The sequence below is a fragment of the Mus pahari genome, chromosome 18 (genome assembly GCF_900095145.1).
Source record: "Mus pahari chromosome 18, PAHARI_EIJ_v1.1, whole genome shotgun sequence".
NCBI lineage: Eukaryota > Metazoa > Chordata > Mammalia > Rodentia > Muridae > Mus > Mus pahari.
Window position 1 is genome coordinate 20377917 of NC_034607.1, and position 25158 is coordinate 20403074.

At 41.5% G+C, this 25158-nt stretch overlaps 1 protein-coding gene across 1 annotated transcript in view; it reads left to right on the forward strand.

Moving 5' to 3' along the window:
* Kcnh8 (potassium voltage-gated channel subfamily H member 8) overlaps positions 1-25158 on the forward strand; it is a 365093-nt gene that overhangs the window by 257144 nt on the left and 82791 nt on the right. Inside the window, exon 8 of the mRNA XM_021218046.1 lies at positions 17469-17666. Coding sequence (XP_021073705.1) covers positions 17469-17666 — 198 coding nt within the window. The remainder of the gene's footprint in view (positions 1-17468; positions 17667-25158) is intronic.

Here is a 25158-nt window from a genome sequence, read left to right on the forward strand (position 1 = left end):
GAAGCTCTTGCTTTAACCTGTGTGCTTGTCTCCACACTCTTAATCCCTAAGCACATTTCTTCATGTGCACTAATTCAGACTTTTTCATTTACATGGAAGCAGCTATGACCTCTAAACCTACAGAGAACTTTGCAGAATTTCATTGAGCTAATAAAATTCTTTTACATTACATTATTTGTAGGAGGCATGAATTTTTACATAATCTTTTAAATTTTATTTTTTATTTGTTAGAGTGGCTTTTTTCTGGATAACTTTACAGCAAGGATTTAACTCGTAACGTTTTAAATCTCCTGTTTCACCTGCAATGAGGTTTTTCTCCATGATATGTTTTGAAATCTAACTTTCCCAATTTGCTTTAGAAATTTTATTATTCCTTAAATAAGTAGATTTTTTCCCACAGGGAATTTTAGTTTCATATAATAGTGCCTACCGAGTCAAACCAGCCAGGAGTCTATCTTCAGTTTTCCTAGGGCTGCCTGGTAAGGTCTCTGTGGCCCAGCATAGCTAACGGGGGAATGATTGCTGTGAATAATGGGTCACTTTCTTAACTTATGAGGCTGAAATTTGAGAGGACAAATATTCTCTTAAATAGGATCACTTCTCATGAAAGAATTCGCAGTGTGTTGAAATAGATTCGAAATGTGTATAATTGCTGCGCCACAACAATGATTCATCATTAGAAGTTACTCTCTAGAATCCAGGGTAAGAGTTAAATCTCAGCAATATGAAGTGTTCCATGTGAGCCTCTCTGGGGCCTGAAAGGTGTCTCATGCCTCTGTATTTGAGCTTTTCAGTCATGCCAAACCACCTATAAGCTTTTGCCACAGCTTCCCCACATTTCAATGCCATTTGCCTTACAATTTATGGAAAACTTTGTTCTAAGCTTTCTAAGTTGAAAAAAAAAAAAGAACAAAATGTGCATTAACATTTTATTCTTAATTATCATCAAGCTAGAATTTAGTGAACTCCCGGATGCTAGAGAGAATTATGCCAAACTCCCCATTATTTGCTCTCTCTCTCTCTCTCTCTCTCTCTCTCTCTCTCTCTCTCTCTCTCTCTCTCTCTCATACATGCATACACTCTCTGCAGTGTGTGCAGAGAGTACATTGGGGAGCATTACTTCACCATTTTTTCCTGTTAGGTTTCTTCAAAGTTTTTCTAGGATGTCAGTCATGATGTTGAGCATCTGTCTTGGCTATAGCAGTTTAATTCCATATTTTCTTGCAGGTTCTCATTTTGAGACCTTTGAAGGAGAGGAGACTATTTTTATACCTGTGAACTTGTATGTTAAATATATTTGACACGACTTCTTGCACCATACTACTTTAGCACAACAGTCCTTGAGAGCCAGCTGCCAATGGCAGAAGGTGTTAATGATGAAACAGAGACACAGACAAAACCAGGATTGTACAAAGTGCACTTACCAGGGATATATGGATACAAGTATATCTTGGGTGGCAGCAAGACAGGGCCATCCTGGCATCTGCACCACCCAGCAGGCGATGCAGGACAAAGGTGGTTGCTGACCAACCAGGCCTGCACCTGTAAAAAAACTGTAGCACATTGGTCCAGAAGCAATCTGAGCATCCACAGCTAGAAACGTGGGTTGAACATCTTATGATTTTCTTTTCATCCTTTAAAGTATGGATTGTATAGCAGGGAAAGGGAATCAGGACAATGGTCAGGTCAAACCATTGTGTTCAAGTCAGCTGTGTGGTTTTACACATGTCTTTCTGGCCTGGTGCCCACCACTCATGTGTTTTCATAGATCTTAGCTACTCTTGGCCACCACTGCAGTCCAAGCCCTGGTGACCTTGGACAGTACAAGGTCTTCTTCTCTCTTCCTTTAAGCCCACTGTTGGATGGACTTTCCAGATGAGTAAATATTTGGTCACCCCAGAAATTATAGTAACAATTAAACAATAAAAGAAAGAAAGAATTCTACCCAAGTCCAGTCTGGTAACTTGGGGTCACTTATAGGAACATGGTTCAGGGGTTACTTTTACAGAAGCATGGGAAACGTGTAAATGGCTCCACCACTGAAGAAAGAATATTCTTCTGCCCAGCAAGTGATATATATATATATATATATATATATATATATACACACACACACACACACACACACACACACATAATTTCCTGTGTTCTCCCCCTGCCCAGCAAATGTTACTGACTGTATGTCTTTATAGAAAGAGAAGGCCTTATAAACCCCATCTTCCACAACATAATGGAACATTAATGAGCTCACTTTTTCACAGGTCTCCTGCAGCAGTCGTAGATATTCAGAGTTCATGAGGTCAAGGGTTACATCATTCTTTGAGGATGACATAGTGCTCTGTAAGACTTATTCTCGCTGCTCCAGCCAGCGCTTTATTTTGTTCAGTTCTATAATTTTTTGTTTATGCTTGTCTAGAGTTCCCACTCTAGGATATAGAACACTGAGCATCCATCTCCCTACCTTTTACACAGCGTGGTAAAGAACACGGCTTATGGTCAAAACTATCTATGGTGTGCAGACAGTGGAATGGAGGAAGCACTCAAGGTAATTTAACTTTCCCTGGTTAAAGGAACCACTTCCAGGAGTAACTGGAAACAAAACAAATGGAGTTGTTGTTATCGTAAATTGGTTAGGAACCAAATGTCAGAATGGAGAATTAAGGAATCAGTCTTAATGTGAAAAGACAATTGCTGCCAACGCCCTAAACAACAACAGCAACTAACCCCACCACTCAAAACAAAGAAAAACCAAACCACCGCTGCCTGAGACAAAGCAGGAAGGAAAACTTTGACAAATGACAGGATTGTGGAATGCTCAAAGGGGAGTTCCCCAGCATTGGAAGTAACCTAATAGGAATTTTAAAAGATGACCATGGCAGAGATGGTTCGAAGCTGACTGTCAAGTGTCGTTCATTAGAAATGCTGAATGATACCCATGATTCCCCAAATCAGGCTGTGGCTTTTGGAGGAACTGGCATGGTAACATAAACAACACATTTGTTTCAAATTCAGTAGAGCAAGATTTAGGCAAATGCGCAAGAAAGGTTTTCTTTGGTTTCTGGGGCTCTGGTGTCTCTCAACCTCTGATGTAATTATTCACATAGGCTCCCTGGTGGACCACTACATCAGAATGAACATCCTGACTGTCAGAACTTTCTCCAAGTATTGCAGCTCACTAGCACGTGGAGTCAATTTGTTCTCGTCATACATCATAGGTTGGTTAGTTTTCATTGACAGCTTGATACAATCTAGCGTCATCTGGGAAGGCAGTCTCAAGGAACAACAGTCTAGATTAAGTTGAGCTATAGCTGTGCCTCTAAGGCAGTGATTCTCAACCTTCCTAATTCTGCAACTGTTTAAGGTGATCCCCAACCATGAAATGATTTCACAGCTACTTCATAACTGTAATTTTGCCACTGTTATGAGTCATTATGATATGCAGGATATATGATATGTGACTCATCTGGGTGAGGTTGCCACCCACAGGTTGAGTACCACTGCTCCCAGGGATCTTTCTAGATTGTGTCAAATTAAGGGGAAGAATCCACCTTGACTGTAGGTTCATCATTTTATGGAAAGATTACTGCGGGAGGGGGGGAGGATTACCACCATGTGCTCATTAATTTATCGTTTTTCTGCCACTGCTTCAAGAGCCTGCCACCTCTCCTTGCCCTCAATCATGGGTTAAAACCTGTAATTCTGAGCCAAAGAGACCCTTTCTCCCTTAAGTTGCTTTTCTCAAAGTAAATTTCATCACAGCAACTGAAAAGGAAACTGTCAGTCAGAGGAATTGACATGACTTGGTTCAGTGTCAGAGGTTAATTACAAGAGTTGGGGGCTGAAAAATCCTTGAGGCCTCTGATGGAATGGAATGGTCTTAAACAAAAGGGTGGTTGACTTTGCACAGACTGGCTTTGCCAGTGAATGACAAGGCTCTGCAGTGCCTGTCAGCTTTTTCTTCCATTTATGTCAACAGACTTTTGCTTTAGGGCCAATAGATATTTTCTTCATCACCAACCAAAAGAAAGTTTTCCTGGACCTTCTTTTTCATTTGCATTTCTTCCAAATGGGTTCCTTTCTTCTTCCTCTAGACTCTCCATTTTTCCACTTTTTCTTGAGTTGTTGCTTCCGAAATCTCTATGGTTCTGAATAATGATAGGCTCCATTGCACACTCTATCACACATACATGGCAGAGGGCTAATGAGTGCAGTGGGCATGGCCAGGGAGAGATGGGTTAACACTTCACAAGGAGAGCAAATGTGTGCGCCCCAAAGGGAGATGGGCTGTGGATGCTTGAGATGATGCTCCAGCATTCAGGACTGCTTTTCAAAGACTATTGACCCTGATTAGACTTCTGATTAAACAATATGCTTCACCTGGGTTGCATTGTGAGTTAACCAGCTTTTGTGGGTCAGGCTGGAAATTATATCACCTTTTCTCTACTCCTATTACCCCTTTAAAGGGGCATTAGAGTTGCCACATATGGATCTGTAGGAAAATAGTTGGTGTCTGTGATTGAAAATAAAAGTCAAGTGCTAACTAGTGGTGTGGATAACAGGTGACTTGGGTTGCCTAGTTTACCTAACAATTTTAAAGATGTCAAAGAAATCACATGAAGAAGTAGATCCTCATAAAAATAATAACAGTAGTAAGATCTTTGATTTCTCAGCAGTGTAGACCTGACCTATATAAAATCTCTTGCGAAGTCAGTAAGAGAGTAACTAGAGTTCTATTCCTGGAAACTGAAGCATCAAGAAGTTGCTGGAGTTCAGTCTGTGGTTCCGAAAAGCTCTTCTATTACCCACGACTGCCTACACAGAACATTAACACATCCCTTTCTACCTTTGGAAAAATCGCTAAGGCTCCCAAGGGAAGAAGTGAGAGAGATCTCACAAAACTTTCCATCCACAGAAAGAACACAAAGGCCATAAGCCATATGTCCTGGTGTGCTAACAGAAATCAGGGGGGAGATGACATCATGAAATGTTCCTATCTGCAAGGAGAAGAGAAAATTGGTACCAGAGAAAAAATCTACAAGAACCACAATTTCCATAAAAGAGATGGAGTCCATTAGGGGACTGGTGCATATCAAAAGAATATGGAGACATAGAATAGCGTAACAAACAATATATTGTCTTTCAGTTTTGACAAATCCAGATTCAATAACTCAACTATCTCTCCAACACACACCTACCTTTGTTTGTGTTTTTGTCTTAACATTCTTAATCACCACCATTTTAATATGTACATCAAGGACTGAACCCCTTAGCTCTTACAGTTCCAAAAATTAATGTACATGGTACAGGATTAAATAAAGTTTTCGATAGTTCTGATGACCGTCACATAATCTCATCATGAGTTCACAAATGAAAATATAACAACACACAACTTGTATCATAGGGTGTTGCAGAGCCACATAGCACATCAATTACAGAAAACTTCTTTACGGATGGATCATTTGTGTGTGTGTGTGTGTGTGTGTGTGTGTGTGTGTGTGTGTGTATGTGTAATAGAAAGTGCCATACATTGTAAATATAACTGACAAGACATTGGCTCCTAAGAGTGATGTAACTGTTATGTGATTTTCTGCTTATCCGAATGCTGGATAGATACTCTGTACGTTTTCAACAATAAAATATAATTTAAGTCCACATGAATCTTAGTTCAACAAAACCTCCATGCCTTTGAAGCAGCAGCCTATTGCTTGATGAGTGTGCTACCGTATGCATTCCGCTGGGCGTTTTGCATGAGTTATAGCTCTTAACCACAAAGCAGCCTGTGATGTGAGCTGCTGTCATCTTCATTGTAGAGTGGAGAAGACTAAGAGAATTTCAGAGATTAAATGGCTAACTAGGAAATGAAAACCACAGACAGCATCTTTCTACAACTGCTCTCCCATCACTGCTCTAGCTGCAATGCTCTAGTGCTGGGTTGCTCTGGTGCCCGGCTCGTACAGTATCTGAATGCTTGGCTCTGACATGCAACTTTATACTCATGCTTCTCTTCTATCTCTCTTGCATTTCTTGCTTCTCCTCATGGTGTCCATTCCTCTATACTGTGTATCTCATGTAAAAATTTCCATCAGACCTTCAGCTCCCCCCAGTTTTATACCATAACCCATCAAGTCATGAAAGTTCTTTGTACACTTTGAGATGAATTGTTAGATGTGAGTCAGTCTGAAAGAGAATAAAGGCTGACATTCCAAAGATATTTAGACTTTTCCTAGGAAGTTGAAGGAAAGAAAAGCCTTGGAGAGAGTGTGACACTGAGCTGTTATAAAGAACACCTCATGGACCCAAGTGTGTTTCATGGTTTGCTATGTTTTGGCATTCCTCTTGTAATGGTGCAACATGCTTCCCTCTACTCACTTGAAAGAAATATCAGAAATTTAAGGTTTGCCTTCCAGGCTAACTTAAGACTCCTTTTCAAGAGATGATAGAGCTCTATCCTTTTAGGTTAAATGACCGCCAGACAATCGGGCAGACCAGCAGAAAACTGTTTACCTCTTGAAGACACATCCTTGAATTTCTCTTCTCTAGCTTTCTATCATTCTAAACCCTCAGGAAAAGAGAAAAACCAACAAGGAAGTCAGTAGCAGATAATGGACCCATTAGAGTATAAACAATGAAATAAAGTGATGTGCCTGGCCTTGGTTATGTTTATTTGATTCTGTATTTCTTGTACAGATTTTTTTTGGCCCAATGCAAGTACCAAGTGCTTTAGATTAAGATATTTCTGAGAGACAAGTAACCTCTGGAATAACAGTCCAAGCTCAGTCACAGATGTACATTTCAGTCTGACTGAGCCACCAGAGCAGCTAACCTAAGGAAGGAGTGTCCGTGCTGGGGCACACCTCTGAAAGTGCTGCTAAGTGTACATGTTTTATGTAAGAAGGCCGAAGCAAGCAGTTCATCGGCTGTGTTCCGCCAACTTAGCTGTGAGCCTAATCTTGGTTACAATTCCCTCTATTTTTAGTTGAGATTTGGAAGCATCTGGAAGTGCCCTAGTTAGCTGGAAACAGATGGCATGCTCTACGTCTTTGCGGGATCAATCAGGAAACGCCATAGTAGCGGCTCAGCTGTACTTTCCAATCATCCCATGCTTCTCATTCTGCCTAGGATTGTTTTTATTGGTGTGGTTGATGGTGGTGGTGTCTGTGTGAGTGTGTGTGAGTCTGTGAGTGTGTGTGCGTGTGCGTGTGTGTGTGTGTGTGTGTGTGTGAAAAATGACCCATTTGACAGTGTAATATTTAAATTAATTTACTATTAGTGACTTTCCAGGATGCTGTAATAAAATACCTAACACAAGCATCTTAAGTAAGTAAGGGTTCACTTGGATCCACAGACTGAGGGTACACTCCATCGTGGAAGAGAGGTTGTGGTGGCAGCGGCTGGCAGAGTGGGTGCTAGTGCTCATCTCGCTTTCTCCCTTGCATTCAGTTCAGGATCCCAGTCTATGGAATAGTGTAGCTCCCCTGATTAAAACGTAATCTAGATAGGCACAGGTCTCAGCAGAGGACTGTCTTCTGGGTGATTTTAAAAGTCAGTATTAGCCACCACACAGTGCTTAAGTGAAAAGCACCCCCAATCAAAAGTCAGAGGAATTTTTTAACGATGTGAAATTTTCAAATTCTTTGTCGACCGCAGAGAACAGGCAAATGCAGGAGAAGTTTTACAACAAGTGTTCGATTTTCTTGGTGATTATAAGAGCACATAGGATCCCCTGGTCTGAAAGACTGTTTCACCATGGAAATAGAGCAGACATGTCATGTGCGTCAAAATGCAATAGTCTTTATCTTTATCTTAGCAGTAGCTGCTAGTGAGCCTTTGGTCAATGAAAAAAAAAAATGTTAACTTTTCAGACAGCAGCCTCTCCTGGGAGTCAGATTTGTGTCACTGCTGCAAAGTTACCTCACACGTTGTTGGTGTAGTAGTATAGATTTCTCTTACTGTCTTCACACTGCCATCCTTCCCTATTTAAACTTGTAATATCGCCATTATCTGACCTTGCATTATCCAATTCTTATTTGTTTTATAATAGAATAGAATGGCCACAAAACCCTGGCTGGCACATGATAAACTAAGGAATTAAACCAGTCTTAATTCCCTTTGCATCCCATCTCAAATCTTCTCTCATTTATGATATACTATCATGAAACAAATATAGGTTACAGTAGAAATGTTCATTATAAAAATGTAAGATGAATGCATAATCAAACCACCATTTAGCCTTAAAAAGTGCTAACCATTCCTGTAGAAATGTTAAAGGAACATATGTCATAAGGTTTTAGATGTGAAACAGAACCTACAGATTTCTCAATAGTCTACACCTCACATCCAAGTTTGATAAAAATAATCAGAAAAGTCAGTGGGTGCATAAAGAATTGACTGTTGATTACTGACAAGGTCAGAGACAGGATCTGTTTTCTGACTCGTAGAACAGTCTCTACTTTGTTGAAATAAATTATTTTTGTTTCAGTTGTTTACTTCAAGAGAAAATTATGCCACTTAAAAATGTGAGGATCAAAATGTGGGATTAGTGGCACCTGCAAGTGACTGGTTCCCTGTCACTTGTAAGATCCTTCCCTTAATGCATCAGACCAGTACTAAAGGCCAAGGTGTGGTTCCCTTCCACTGTTTAGTACTAAGTCTGTGAACAAATTATAGTTTCAATTAAAATATGGAGAGTCCATAGCCTAGTTAATGAGGTAGCAATACTAATTTCACAGTTTTTGACAAATGTATGTGGTAATATAGAATAGAAAACTTGGGGAAATTAGATAAAATGAATGTGATAGATTAGGACCTCTATGCTCTTGGTTTTTTGCTGTTTTTAATTGTTGTTTGAGAGAGGAGCTCTGTGTAACCCTGGCTTGTCTGGAACTCCCTATGTTGGCCATGCTGGCTTTAAACTTGCAGTGGTAATCCTGCCTCTGTGTCCCACGCAATGAGGTTATAGTCATGTCTCACCATACCCAGTTACATTCTCCTTTTTGTATGTGCAGATAAACTATATAAAAATAAAAAGGTCATTAAAGAAAAAAGAACTTGTTGGCAGGTGATGCCTGAGGTGTGCCTTCTACACTCTACACAGTACAGTTATTGTAAGAGACAACAAAGATGAGTAAGGTAGACAGACAGACAGACAGATAGATCGATAGACAGATAGATACACAGACGGATAGACAGATACTAGGTGATAGATAGCTAGATTAAAAAGTAGCTATTCTTCGTTGTTCTTTCATTAAAAATGTATTTTTTTCTGGTGTAATATATTCTGATTACAGTTCCCCCTCCTTTTACTCCTCCAAGTTTCTTTCTATCTCCCCTACCTTTCTGTCACTCATTAGAAAACAAAAAGTCTCCTATGGGATAACAATAAAATAAAATAAAATATATTAAAATAAAACAAAATCAAATACACTGTAATATGACAAAACAAACAAAAAGAAAGAAAAGAGACTGAGAAAGGGCACAGAAAACAGATATAAATGCAGAGATCCATTTGTTCACATACTCAGAAAGCGCTTAAAAACACTAAACTGGAAGCTATACAGACCCAAAGGACTTATAGGGTAAAAAAATAAGGTAATCACCAAAGATGCTATTGAGTTTGTTTTTCTTGATTGTCTACCACTGAGTATGCAGCCTGTCTTCGCACATGGTTATCAAGTTGCAGATTGGTTCTGAGTTAGGGATGAACACTTATGTCCACTTTTCTTTTCAGCTCTAGGACCACAACCAGGGCAGACATTCTGCCTCAGTTTCTATGTGTTGCCATGTGCATCAGACCTGTTGGTTTAGAGGGCCCTGTTTCCATGGCATTAAGTATTACATCTGTGGCCATCAATCAGGGCTCTGGGTATGCCCCAGTGATCGAGTGTTTGCCTAGAATTCCTAAGGAGCAGAATGCAGTACCAAACACTGCAGGAGAGAGAGGGAGGGGAGGGGAGGGGAGGGGAGGGGAGGGGAAGAGAGAACCTGTAGCAGGAAATAAACCACTGTGCTAATGCTTTTATTTCAGTAACTCCCTCCCCTCCACACACATTTGCACAAAGAAACTTGCACACACTCAAGTCTTGAACCCTTATCTCAAGATCCCCCACTCCCTTCTGAATTCTGCATGGTTTCTTTCTGTCAGCACTCAGCCCCTTGTTAGGAGGGCTGAGAGGGTGACAGCCCACATGCTGTGCTTAGTTGGGGTCACAGACATTGCTCCAGTTCCAGACCTTTCTGTCAGCCAGTAACCTACCTTTTTTTCTGATCCCAGGAATCACAATGTACTTCTAATGAGTTACAAGGGGAGTTAGTTAGTGGGTCCTCAGAAGGAAAAGAAGACGGGAGAAATTTGAATTCTAATGCTGGGTTCCTTTTCATGAATCAATTTATTTATTCACTTTATACCCCAATTACAGACCTCAGCTCTCCTCTCCTCCCAGTCCCACCCTTATAAATCCCTCCCCCATTTAAGACCCAAGGAAACTAAGCAATGCTGGGGTTTTTTTGCTTAGTCCAAACATTTTGTTTGAAAGTTCCATCTTAGTTACAGCAGGATTTGAATTCTAAACATTAAGGTATGTATATATGCCATGCTCACACCACGGTTTACATTCAGATAAATATTCCATTATTTTTCAATATGACTTGAAGATCTGGGGGCACATTTTCTTATTTTCAGAGCAGTGGGCACTGAAGGTGCAAATTTATTCAAGAACTTCTGAAGTCATAATTTGAGATCACACAGTAGAGAGCATGATCATATTAGTTGATGAGGTAAACAATATAGTTAATGATAATGCAGTTAATACAAACATGTTGTAAATTTTAGAATTATGAAGACTGGTCTTTAAAGTTCTCATATCCACAAAAAACGATACAACTGTGTGTTTATAGATATGCTAATGATCTTCATTATGGTACTCATTTCATAGTGTATACATTAAACTACTATGTTATCTATCAAAGATTATGCGTATGAGCATACTCATATATTCACATATAAGTACATATATGTTTATTTGTTAATTATACCTCAATGTCCCAGAAGGAAATCAAAGGAGACTGGCAGGAAAAAAAAATACAAATGAAATGATTACCAATTTTTTTCTGGTGTGACCAAAAGAGTGGGGCTACTTAAATTAAAAAGTTATAGGTTTGTACCTCAGACTTAAAAGAGATAAAACTAATAACTTATCCCTTGAGATCCATTTGAAAGCCAAAAAGTTAGTTATCTCGAAGGTTGGGGCGGGGGGGGGGGAACTGCCATGTGGATGTCCCTCAAAGCACTTGGCATTCAAATAGTGCCTGCTGCTAGGACCACCACGGGTGCAGCAGCATTCAGTGCCCCTCCACTAGGCTAAGCCCATACTTAGACTCCCTGTCTAGGTGCCTGCAAAGCTGTCCCAACTGAGGAAGTCTCATCTGCTCTCATTTCACTAGCAGAGATACAGTGCCCAGTGCAGCCCCCCATCAGGAAAGCCATCTACAAGACATACTCACTCATTACGCTGAGCAATCCAGTGTCAGGGCCATCTTCAGATTCTCCTTTGTAGGACTGAGTTTCCAGGTGTACAGAGTGAAAACTTTCCTGAGTGTGCATGTCTGTCTCATGGTCTGCCTCCCCTTCTCTGAGGAACCCCCTTCCTGACTTCTTAAAAAAAAATGTTTGCTGGGCCAAACAACACACAGATTTGGCTTCAAACCTCACCATTGCTTCTTTGAATACATGACTTTGAATCTCTGAGTCTTAGAGTCCTTACCTTTCAAACATAAATAACAATTCCAAAACTGCGGTCATTTGCCAAGTAATGGATCGAAAACTGGGTGACAACTGTGCTTCTGTTCTAGGGTTGCTGTGTATCCAGGGCATGAAAAGAGCACCATCCAAGCATCATCCAGAACTCTAGTGACGGCTGTTATCCACACACAAAGTAACTGAACGAACACCCTAGTCTACCTCATTCTTGCTTCTAGTTTACTGTTATGACAACATGGTTCAGTCTTTAGAGAACAGCTTGAATTATAGGTTTGATTATTGGCTAATTTCTCCCTTTCTCTCCCTGGAGACACATAGTTAAAGACACATGTAAATCTCATTGAAACTGCTTACATTTTGCTGGACTGTTCTTCACATCTTGGTTTTTATAAAAACCAAAGAGATCCCTATCATATCTTCTTAGAGATCATATTTTTAGGACCAGCTGATAATGTAGGACCATTTGCTGGATGCTAATATAAACTAACTTCTAGGGATATGTTTGTTGTGTCAAGTGGGTCCCTCTTGTTCAGATTGCGAATGTATACATGGAAACAGAAAGGCTAAGGCTATTAATGTAGGAACCCTAGAGAGAGAGAGAAAAAATATAAACAAAACAAAACAAACTTCTTTTCAGAGTTAAATGTAGGTACTGAAGCAAAATACTGGGTCCATAGCAAGTATACAACTCTATATGTATGTTGAATCATCCTGCAGATCACGGGCTTTTCTTGGTTTGCTCTTTAAGAACCATTCTGTCTTTGAGATCCCCTGCTTACTTCACAGGTCTCTGCTCTTCAGCCGCTCTGTTTAACAACAGAGTTTTTGTAAATCTCTCGTTTTGAACACATGACAGTATGTTCTATATATATTTAGATTTGATGCCTTTCTGTCTGTGGTTTGTTTTTTTGTCCAAGCCAGGCAGAAGCAGGCAGACTGTTCTAGGGCATCCATTCCCTTTAGAAAAATTAATTTCTCTGGTGTAAAAACAGAATCAAAATTGGCTAAATGGTGTGTCTTCTGCAGAGCACTGTCCCGCTATAGAACACGTGTGCTCATTTCAGACAAGCTGTTCTGTGAGGTTTTATTTAGTCCAGAGCCAGGCTCCAGATTTGTGAGTGTGACCTCCCTTCCAACTACTAGGGTGTCTCTCTCCCTTATGACTGCAGCGACCGCTTCTGCTCTGTCAGTTGTAGCAATTACAAGCAACCCTGTGCAGAAACAAGATGTTTCTCAAAATACATGAACAGTTGGCTAGACAGAAAAGAGATACAGCATCAAGAAAAGTAGATCTGTTCTCTGATGATGTGTTGCTTGTTCAAATGTAATCTCATACATGTGTAAGAGTGGGCAGCAAATGAAAGTATAGTATGTGTATGTCTTAACATGAACTGCCATTTTACTGTGGAAATGAACTACTACAGAAACTTAATGTTTTGCTCTTGTCCAAATTAAGACATGTAAATAAAGAAAGGTATTGGGTACCTGGTTTCCTTATATTAGTAATGAGAAAGCTTAGTTCCGTAAGTTAGTTACTACTCTGATCAAGTGAGGTCAGCAGATGTTTCTGGTACCATGACCCAGGTCTGACCACACAGTTTATCCAAGGCAGGATGTGTAGGTTTCATTGTGTTCCTTTTGTTCCTTTTGTTTCAACTGGAACCAAAAGTAGACTTGGTGATAGTTCCTCTCTGGGCAGAGACATCTTTCCAATTTCCCATAGTTATCAAAGATGGCCAGAGTACAACAAAAGAACTCGCTTCACCAATCAATTCTTTGCCAAGCAATGATGAGGTGATGCTTCCTTGGAGCCCAGCTTGGAGGAGTCCTGAGGGAGAGCCTGGCCCCAGCTACTCAGTTTCCCACTGCTGTTTCCAGAGAGCTGAACTCTGCAGGGGGGCGGGGGGCGGGTGGGCATCCTGAAAGTGATGCTGGCAGATTCAGCTCCTGCTCCCAGACTTCACTTTTGTGCTCTGCCTCTTCCTACAGTGCACCAAGATGCAGTGCATCAGGATCTGATGCCAGGCATGGTACTTCCCAACATGCTTTCCTCCTGGAATGTCAGGGAATCCTCAGCTGCTTCAAATTTGCATTTTAATGACCTAACCCACTTCTACAAACTATACCTTTAAAATCTTATTACTACTTTAAGAAATGTAATGGTATTCCATCTTTTTTTTTCTGGGCAGCCATTAAATGAAGTGCTTTTAATTGGTGGTTTGTGAATGCTATCCCAAAATCATATGAAGCCTGTATGCTTATCGCAGAAAGAATTATAAAATAGAAAATCTCTTCTTTAATTAATTTTTATTTTTTAAACTAATTTATTTTTTGCACTCCATATTTTATTCCACATCCCCCACCATCCATCCTCTGACTCTTCCACATTCCATACCTCCTCCTCACCCCCCTGTCTCCACATGGATGTCCCCACCCCAACCTCTCCCCACCTGACCTCTAAACTCCCTGGGGCTCCAGTCTCTTGAGGGTTAGGTACATCATCTCTTAATAAACACAGATCTGGAAGTCCTCTACTGTATGTGTGTTGGGGGCCTCATATCAGCTGGTGTATGCTACCTGTTTGGTGGTCCAGATCTCGGGAGGATCTCGGGGGTCCAGATTAATTGAGACTGCTGGTCCTCCTACAGGATCACCCTTCTCCTCAGCTCCTTTCAGCCTTCCCTAATTCAACCACAGGGTTCAGCTGCTTCTGTCCATTGGCTGGGTCCAAATAACTGCATCTGACTCTTTCAGCTGCTTGTTGGGTCTTCTGGAGTGCAGTCATGATAGGTCCCTTTTTGTGAGTGCTCCATAGCCTCAGTAATAGTGTCAGGCCTTGGGACCTCCCCTTGAGCTGGATCTCACTCTGGGCCTGTCTTTGCACCTTCTTTTCCTTAGGCCCCTCTCCACTTCCATCCCTGTAATTCTTTCAGACAGGAACAATTATGGGTAAGAGGTGCTTCTGTGGGATGACCACCCCATCCCTCACTTAATGTCCTGTCTTCCTGATGGAAGTGGGCTTTTTAAGTCCCTCTGCTTACTGTCTAGCATTTCATCTAAGGTCCCTCCCTTTGAATCCTGAGAGTCTCTCACCTCCCAGGTCTCTGATACATTCTTGAGGGTCCCCAAACCTCCTATTTCCAGAGGTTGCCTGTTTCCATTCTTTCTGCTGGCCCTCAGGGCTTCAGTCCTTTTCCCTCAACCAATACTAAATCAGGTTCCCCTCCCCCCCAGTGTCCTCCCCACCTTACACTTTCCCTCCCAGGTTCCCCCCTCCCTCCCTCCCCACTTGTGATTGTTTTCCTTTCTCTCCCAAGTGGGGCTGAGGTATCCTCACATGGGCACTTCAGCTTGTTGACCTTTTCGAGCTCGTAGACTGTATCTTGGACATTCTGTACTTTTTTTTGGGGGGGGGAGGGTAATATCCACTTATTAGTGAGTGCATATCATGCACATCCTTTTGGGTCTGAGTTACCTCACTCAGGATATTTTCTAGGTCCATCCATTTGCCTGCAAAACTCAGGATGTCCTTATTCTTAATAGCTGAGTAGTATTCCATTGTGTAAATGAACCACATTTTCTGTATCCATTTTTCTGTCATGGGACATCTGGGTTGTTTATAGCTTCTGACTATCACAAATAAGGCCTCTGTGAACATAGTGGAACACATGCCCCCTGTGGCATAATGGGGCATCTTTTGGATACATTCCCCAAGAGTGATATTGCTGGGTCTTCAGGTAGATCTATTTCCAGTTTTCTGAGGAACCTCCAGATTGATTTCCAGAGTGGTTGTATGAGTTTGCAATCCCACCAGCAATGAAGGAGTGTTCCTCTTTCTCCATCTCCTCGCCAACATGTGTTGTCACCTGAGGTTTTGATCTTAGCCATTTTGATTGGTGTAAGGTGGAATCTCAGGGGTGTTGTGATTTGCATTTCTCTGATCACTAAGGACTTTGAACATTTCTTTAGGTGCTTCTCAGCCATTCGAGATTCCTCAGTCATGAATCCTCAGTTTAAAAACAAACAAACAAATAAATAAATAGAAAAATCTCAAATGGCAAGTATCTCAAATAGAATATTTAATGCTTACTGAGTTATTTAATTTCTCTAATTGTGATTTTAAGAATTGTAATTTTAAAAAGTTTTGTGTTTCTGTATTATTTTTTATTTTTGAGATTATAATTATATAATTTTCCCCTTCCCTTTTCTTTCTCCAAGTTCTCTCATACACACCTCCTTATACTCTCAATTTTATACCACCCTTTTTAAAGCTGTTGTTACGTGCATATATACTCTTAAATACGTAAATACAGTCTGCTGAGTCTGTATAACATTACTTGTGTGTGTGTTTAGGTTTTCAGGACTGACCATTTGGTGTGATTTTCCCCAGGGAAAACTCTTCCTCCTGTCCTTAGCATTGCTTAGTTGTCCGTAGTTCTTTGTATAGAACTGAGGTCTCGCTGTCTTTCTGCCATTCACTTTGATATGTCTACTGTTGTTGTCTTTGTTCTACTCATCATTAGACAGTCATGTTGGTGAGACCGCTGACATTACTGGAAGACACAGTCTCACAGTAAACTCCCTAGTCCTCTGGCTTATAGAATCTTTCTGCCCTGTCTTCTGCTATGATCCCTGAACTTTAGGTAGAGGCATTATATCATAGATGTATCCATTGGGACTGGCCTCCACAACTGCACTTTTATTGGTCATGATCTTCTGTAATGCTCTATGACTGTTGCAAAGAATAGTTTCCTTGATGAGGGATGAAGACTACAGTAATCTGTAGGTAGAAGGACACATTTTTACAATGCAATTAGAGATTACGCTGGTCTAGTAAAGTGGCAATTATAGGTTCTCTTACAAGATCTATGATTTCACTAGCCCTGGGTAGTTGCCTAGATCAATAAAATAGTTTAAAGTGGTCTTATGTTTTATTTTCATTGTAGAAGATAGCAGTATTATACATAGTATTCTTTCCATTTTATTAACATAGATTTTTATAAATCCATAACAATATAATTGAGGTATAATACACTAGACATATTTAAAACATTCCCCCTAGATAAAATGACGCTATGTCCTAAAATAGTTGTGGAGCATCAAATTCTGTTTGAGTATCACTCTTAGGTCCAGGGTTCCTGCTCTCCCTAACACAGAGTGAAATTTTGGGGAGATCTTCTGAGTAAAGCAACATGGTCTAAGGTACTTAGACAATGGGACTTAGAAGGTAACCTAGTATCAGTCGATTATGAAATGGAGAGGGTTTGACCACACAGGAGCAACACCCATTTGTATGAAGCTGCTTATCACGTACAGTTTAAAGTACTACTCAGGGACGGGGTGTAGCTCAAGCAGTGGAGTGATTGCCTAGCCTAGGAGAGGCACTTTCCATTTCGGCACCAAAGTAAATGAAGTAAAATAAAACACCACCCTGCCCGTATGTCCCTTTAAAATGACAGCTGAGATGAATTTCACGGGATGTGTGCGCTTCTCAGTGTTGGTAAGAGCAGGCATTTCTATTTCAACTTCTGCAACCGCCAACCACTTTGAACAGGAAATTATCATATTTTGTATTGCAATGAATAAAAATAAACCGATAGTTCCTTTTAACTCTTTTTTCCCATGAAATCCTTACATCCTCAGTAGATATCCGTACCAGTTAAACGGAGACTTGGTTTTCAGTCCTAAGCCTGTCCTTTTCCCTTCATTCCAGGTTGGCTTCATGAGCTGGGAAAGAGACTGGAATCTCCATATTACGGCAACAACACGCTGGGGGGCCCGTCCATCCGAAGTGCCTATATTGCAGCCCTGTACTTCACTCTGAGCAGCCTAACTAGCGTCGGGTTTGGGAACGTGTCTGCTAACACAGACGCAGAGAAGATCTTCTCCATCTGCACCATGCTGATTGGAGGTGAGGAACCTTTTACAGGAGCGAGAGAGGAGACTGAGTCTCCAGACGCCCGCTTACATATTGCTCAGTTCTGAAACACGACAGCAGTAAATTGTTTGATACTGGAAGATTCCAAAAGCACTGGTTAGGACATCAGTTTGGGGCACTTTAATGTACACATAAATTAGCAGAGACTGTGGTGGTATCGACGAGTCCGTCTTCTGGGCAGATGAAAGGCTAATGTGGGGAGGGCAAATACTGTTTTTTAAAGGAACCATTTATCTCTTGGGAATTCCGAGTCTGAATTATAGTCAGACACTAGAAACTTCGAACAAAGTTAGTGTTACCAATTTTACTCATACTAATGTAATGACTTTGGATGCTTAGTGTATTATCGGTTAAAAAATTAATTAAACCTCAAAGGAATAAGTAATTTGCATTTTTCATAGTTTTAAATGTTCCATCATCTGTACTTAATGTTTTGGTGCAATACTAGGGTAATTCTTGAGATAGGTCAGTGGGATCGGCTTTATTCCTTTTAACCAATATGTTATTGTACCATTTTCCTTAAGTCCCAGAAACACTTTCTGATAATCTTCTTTAAAAGTCTGGGTTTTGTCCAAGGCTCCTGGCACATATATAGCAGAGGTCTGTCTGGTCTGACCTCAGAGGGAAAAGATGTGCTTAAACTTGGAGAAATTGGAGGCCCCAGGAAAGGGGGAGGTCTGGTAGTAGGAAGCACCCCCTTGGAGGCTACGGGGAGGAAAAAATGGGTTGAAGAACTGTGAGTGGAAGGAACAACGACTGGAATGTAAATACATAAAATAATTAAAAAGAAAAAGTCGGAGTTTTGACTCCACGAACCTATTTTGGCAGCCAACGTCCCTTACTTTAGGGGGCACCAGTGAGCGTCTAGTAGGCAGGAAGAGGGGGTTACTTCTGGCATGCAGGCACTGCTTCAGAGAGACCACTTCCCCTCAATATAAGGGGTAGCTTACACCTTCCAGTCTCCAGGGACGCCTAAGAGACTTCAGCTTTCTGGGAATGCTACCATCAAGTCACAACTACAGCTGTCTAGCATCTCAAATCCAAAGGGGGAAGCCACCTACCTGCCTTAAGAACACTCAGGGACCTCCACACTTAAGCCTTACTGCTTCAGCCCTCCCCTGCCAGAGAAACCAGCTCCCTGTAACTTGACCCGTGCTGGAATACTTGGCGTAATCTGATTCTTCAGAACTGACAACTCTTGCTGACATCTTTCAAATGATTTATCTAAAGCGTTGGGAATGAAAGTAACTTTACAAGCCACAAAACGAATAAGGGGACAATGTTTGGACCCACTTAAATATTTCTCCTTTTGAAAACATAGAAGTAAGCTTTCCAGAGCGGCACACTGCCTGTAAGGAGCAGGTACAGATGGGCACATCCCTCTGGATGAAGAAAGCATTCCTGACTGAGTTAGTTTAGCATTGTATTTCCCCAAAATCCTGCTTTGTTATATTGTTTTACTGCCCTCAACCTCGAATGTCGGTTAGAGCGGTGGGAGACAGGATGTAGACAGCATGTGGCTCACGCAGAGGTCTTCATCTACACAATAGAACCATAGTCTAACACAAGTTAGAGTTCGGACAGTCTCAGGGAAGGAGGGCCTAGCTCCAAGTCAAATGAGGAAGCAGAGAAGCAGTAAGGGAGACAGAGCCAGCCTCTGCTGTCCTCCTTGGAAAGAGTTGCAGAAGCAGCATTCTGGGATGACCACAGCTTCCCAGGCTCTTGGTAGATGCCAAGTGCAAACAGCCTAGAGAGCAGAGAGCAGGAAATCTCCTTTCTAAAAAGCTACAACTTGCCAGGACGCACAGGAGCTGCTTCCCACCCAGTGTCATGATTTACGTAATTCCCACGCTCCTCCACAGCCCATTTTTTTTTTTTTTCTGCCTAACAAAATGACCTCAAGCACTTTGCAAGTAAGCACATCTATACTTATTTAACATGGCCCCTGTTTCTTTGTTTCTTTGTCTCCTGATGGAAATGTTATGAGATGTCCAATGCAAAAGCCTGCCAGCTTGGCCATTAGAGAAAGCTCCTAGACAACTAGACATACTCAGTCGATCCACCTACATAGCAAGTAATCCTTGGCCAGAAATTGTCAGAGCATCATCTAATCCCTGCTCCTTGATGAACATGGGAGCTATTATTGGTTACAAACCCAAAATATATGAGATACAATTTAATAATGTCACTTTGTTAATTTTTTGCTAAATACATTTTGAACAAATTTCCTGTTGTTAAAAGCAGTATGTAACTGGCATCAGGACTTGAGGTGACCTAACTGCTGGTGGAAACAGCTGCAACCTTGCTCTCATGCTAAATGACCTAAGCGGCTTGCATTTCTTAAAGCTTCCCATGTGGATTTGGGGGAATAACTTTATATTATTGCAAGATTTACCCTGAGCTTAAAGAAATGATGTGTTAATTTTAGTATCTGCTAATTACCAAATTACTTGCACATCACTGAGAACTAATTATAAAAACTTACAATATAAAGAAATTTTATTCGTGTAATTCTCATAGCACTGTGAAAGAGAGATTATTAATATCCCATTTGACTAAAGGCCATAAAAGACTGGTGAGTTTAAATGAAAAGACTCACTAAGACCTGACAGTATTTTGTAAAGTATCCATATTCCAGGAATTAATTTTATTTACTTAAGTTTTATAAATACACACAAGTGATTTATTTTGAACAGGAAAAGAGGTAAAAATTAATTCTTAAATGTTGTTATCCTGTGCACCTAAACCTAGGGTATCTTCTTAGGGATCCGTAATCCCACGCAAAACTGTGGAAGCTGGTAATGGTAGAGATAGTTACTAAAGGAAAGGGGAAACGCAAAACTCCAGATAATCACCTAAGACGGAGACATTTCATGCTGAGTGAAGGTGAACCAACCTAGAAAAGAGACTCGAAACTCCTTGCTCCAAAACCTCTTCAGAAGTTTCACATATTTTTATAATTTGCACATGAATAAAATTACATTTTAAGGGTCTGGAAAGATGGCTCCTCTGTTAAGAGAAACTTCTGTTTTTATAAAGGGACTGGGTTTGATTCCTAGCATGCACACGGTGCCTCACCACTGTCTATAACTCCAGTTCCAGGGGATCCAATGCCCTCTTCTGACCTCTGTGAGAACCAGACATGTATGTGGCTCACAGACATGAAGGAGAACAAAATACTCACACATGTAAAATAAAAACAAACAAATCTAAAAGAAATCCCACTTGGATATCCTCACACTACCTATAATTATGGCACGTAGACATAACTTACATAGAGGACGAATATTTTAAGCTGAAAAGTAAAAAATTTTAAGCCAAATTATTCAAAATTTCATACCAAGAAAAGTCTACAAGAACCTTGAAACCATCCATTAAAAGAGTAATTCAAAGGGTTCAGATAGCTGTTAGAGTTCATAAGTTAACAGTACAGCCAGTGCATAAAGGTCAAACATATGTGCAACTGTTAGTAACATATAATCACAAGGTGAAATGCAAATTAATACAGAAATTTCAAATATGTAGGAAAAATTTTAGCTAGAATTCTGTAAAGCTACACAGAAAATTACAAAGCACTAGTGAGAAATTTTACAAATGGTTTAAAGTTGTTGGAATGTACACAAAGTGGTAAACTCGATGTAATGATACCAGTTTTACCCAGCGTGTGTATGTGATCTGTACAACAGAAGTCAAAGCAGCTCTGTGTTTGTGTGCTTGAGAATAGGCAGGTGTTTATAAAAAGCAATGGGAATCAGAACTAAAAGTAGCCAAAGTAAAGCATGAATAGACACAAAATTAGAAGACCTGCATTCAAAGTACAATGTGTATTGTGATGCTACAGTCATTGAGAAAATATGGTATTGACTGAAGAGCAGATCAGAAAGCTGACAGCATAGGAAGGGGTTTAGAAAATCGAGGAAATCTGCATGACCACTTCAGATTGGACATGACTGACTCTAGACTACAATTCAAGGATGGCTCAGGGTCAATAAGGGTTACTGGTAACCAGAAACAGTTGCTTGCTGCCATGGCTGACAACCGGAGTTCAATCCTTGGAACCCACTGGGAGGATGGAGAGAACTGGCTCCTCCAAGGTGTCCTGTGACGTTCACTTGTGTCCCATGGTACATTCATATGCACGTCCATACCCACATATACAAACTACTACATACGTACTCATCAACACGCATGTGCATACACACACATATACCCCAAATAAGCAAATGAACAAATAATGGTTTTCTTTTTTTTAATTTTTATTGATTTTTTTTCGTGAGTTTCATATCATGCACCCCAGTCCAATTCATATCTATCTACCCTTTGACCTTGAAACCTTCACCCCCAAAAGAAAGGAAAAAAGTAGACAAAGCAAAGCAAAGTCAGAAAACATCTCATTGTCGAGGCTGCAATGTGTCACAGTGTGTCCCTTAGTCCATACATCTTCACTTGCAAATGTTCATTACAATGAGTCATTGGTCTGGTCCAATGTCTTTGGGTTCTGTCACATCATCAAAGTTGGATCCTCACTAGGACTCTTCCGGTTACCCTGTTATTGTGCTGCTGTGTCATGGGAATCCTACAGCTTTGGATCAGGAAGACTGGCCCTTTCATGCACTCTAACAGTTAACAGATGATGTAGATTTTGGAATGTGTCAACTCAAAATCCTGGATCCAGGCTTGGTCGATAGGCTGAGCTGGTCAGCCTGCCAGCTTTCCTTCATCTGCACCATCAGGGTGAGCCAGGGCCACACGGAGGCTAAGGGCCAGCAGGTTCTCACTCTTGGACACCGCAGACACGAGTGAACGATGAGGAAGAGCTGAGAACGGAGTGGAGGCCCACTGGGCTGGATCTGGCCGAGGCCGAAGGGGAAAGGGCAGGGAGGAGAGGTCCAACAGGTTCTCATGGGGAGGAGAGTGTCTCTGGATTGCTTGGTGGGCGGCTTGTCTTGGTGGAGACCATGGCTGAGAACACAGAGAGGTCTCCTGATGGGAGATTAGATGGGGCTCTTTAGGATAAGACCTGCTCCACTGCTCCAGCACGAGCAGATCCCAAAGAGAAGAGGCAGTTCATGATTTTAAGGCATTTATTGTAGAAAAAGGGAGAGAGTAGAGAAGTAGAGGCTGGCCATGGCCACATGGAGAGAGGGTGGAAGGGAACGAAGAGAGAAGGGGAGCAAGAGAGCAAGAGAGCAAGAGAGAGAGAGAGGCAAGAGTAAGAGAGAAAGAGAGAAAGAGGAGGAACTGGCAAGCCGTCCCTTTTATAGTGGCCTGGGCCTTCTTGGCTGTTGCCAGGTAACTGTGGGGGTGGAATCCAGACAGAACACCAGGGGCTTGGGGCATCACCCTACATGACTGATGGCCACAGAATTATGGAACTGGGGCCTCGTGTTGTCAGGAAGCTAGTATCTGGGAGTGTGGCACACTTCCTTCTGTTTCTTGCAGAGTTATCTGCTGGCTCTCCAGGGTTTTAACTTAGCTTGTCCAGAGAACAAGCTGCCTTTCAGGGTCCCACACTCTTCCATCTAGGCCACCCAATGCCTATGGGGCAGGAGCCAAGGCCACCTCTCCCAGTGTCATGCTCTCATGACTGGCTCATCTGCACCCAATCCTCCAGCGAGTACTCCATTGTGCTCCCCAGTTGAGGCTCTGCCATCAGGAAAGTGCTAGGGTAGCTTTCCTGCTCTCACACCCTCAGGGCTGGCTTGCCTGTGCCTTCCCTTTGAAGGCCAGCTCCAGTGTATGACTCAGGAGAGATGCAGGACCTCCTCTCCCAAGGGCTACAAACAGTGAGGGGCAGGGACAGCTTGCCAGCTCTTGTGACCTTGGGACCAGCTCTCCTGACTCCCTCAGGTAGCAAGGGGCAAGTGCACAGGAGGACATCACATCCTTGCCCAAGTCACCTGATGACAGAGTGGCAGGACCAGCTTTCCCATGCTCATGCCCTCAGGCCAGTTCTCCTGTGCCCCCTCCATCAGGGCCGGTCCTGCCCATGAGGTGAAGTACAGAGTTCACTCTCCCTAAATGCTACTGACATTGAGAGGTGAGGTCATCTCTTGAGAATGCCTCAGCCAGTGAGGGGTGGGGGCCTATTTGTCCTTGAACATCCATGTGATCGCAGGTGGCTGTGCAGATCAGGGATGCTCTCATCTAAATTATTTAGTGATAATATAGGCCATGGACAACAACTCTTGGTGTTGTGTGACCACAGACCCAGATATGGCCTCAGGTGGCAGGGCTGGCTACTCACAACAGATTATTCTTCTCCACCCTTGTGTTTCCAGTTCCATTTCTCTTCACAATGCTCAAACTGTTCAGCTTCTCTTTCTCTCCCATCTGCCTACCACATACTTGATATTGTAGTAGCTCTCACTGCAGGCTGGCCTCTGGGTGACCTCCTCTACCCATGCTATGGCAGCCTGGCAGCAAACAGGCCTCTAGGTATCTATAACTCACCCGTAGAGGGATACGTTGTGAGAGGATCCTCCAGTGCCATGTTTCATGTCAGCAGATAGACTGCTGTGTGAATAAAAAAACAAAATTAAAGGCAATTGTGGTTGGGTCCAATGTGCAGAGCTACTTGTTCAAAGTAAACTGGCCCTCCTACTAAGCAACATGAAAATTAATTCAAAATGGGATTTTGAGATAAACATGGAGGAATAACCAATAAGAAAACGTGGGAGCGTATTCTCACGAACCTGAATCCTGCAGTTTCTAACATGTGACATAGATAAATCATTGTCTGTACAAATAACTGTAAATGGAACTGCAGTGTGTGTCCTTATCTGAAGACATTGCCAAGAGCTTGAAGAGTAAACTGCAAGAATTAAGGTATTCGCAAACATTTACTATGCAAAAGGGTACTTTCCGGTATGTTTTTAAAAGGTAAGGGAAAACTGAGATCCCTCTAAAGCACATTTGAAAAACTCGTTCAAGAAAAGATTTTTCAATATTTGAATATACAATAGGCATACAAGCCACTGCTCAGTGTCATTCATGTAGACAGAAACTAAAACCAGAAGCAGACACCATGTTGAACTCTGGATAACTGCATGCTTGAAAACACTGGAGTCTTCTGAGCTTTGAGATAATCTATGCTTTGGCCTTCCTGTCCTGTTAAGGGCATTTCTATCCAGTAAGCAATAATGTTATCAATATCCATCAAACATACATACACACCTGTACTCAGTGAGCCAGTGATTTCCCTCCTTGTATATATCCAGTAGAAGTGTTAGTATATGTTTTTGTGACTGAGAATGCATTGTGTAGATGTATGTGCATGTTTATGTGTGTGTTTGTGTATACCTTGCATCTTGGTTTCTTGGGTTTTAATACATTGTCGTTGATTCCATTTCTTTGTGCCAATGAATAAGAATACCATGGTGCCAAGATTCTGTGGAGGAACAGAAGGAAAGGAAAAAAAGAGTCATGGAGGGAGAGAAGGAGAAAAAGGGAGGGAGGGAGGGAG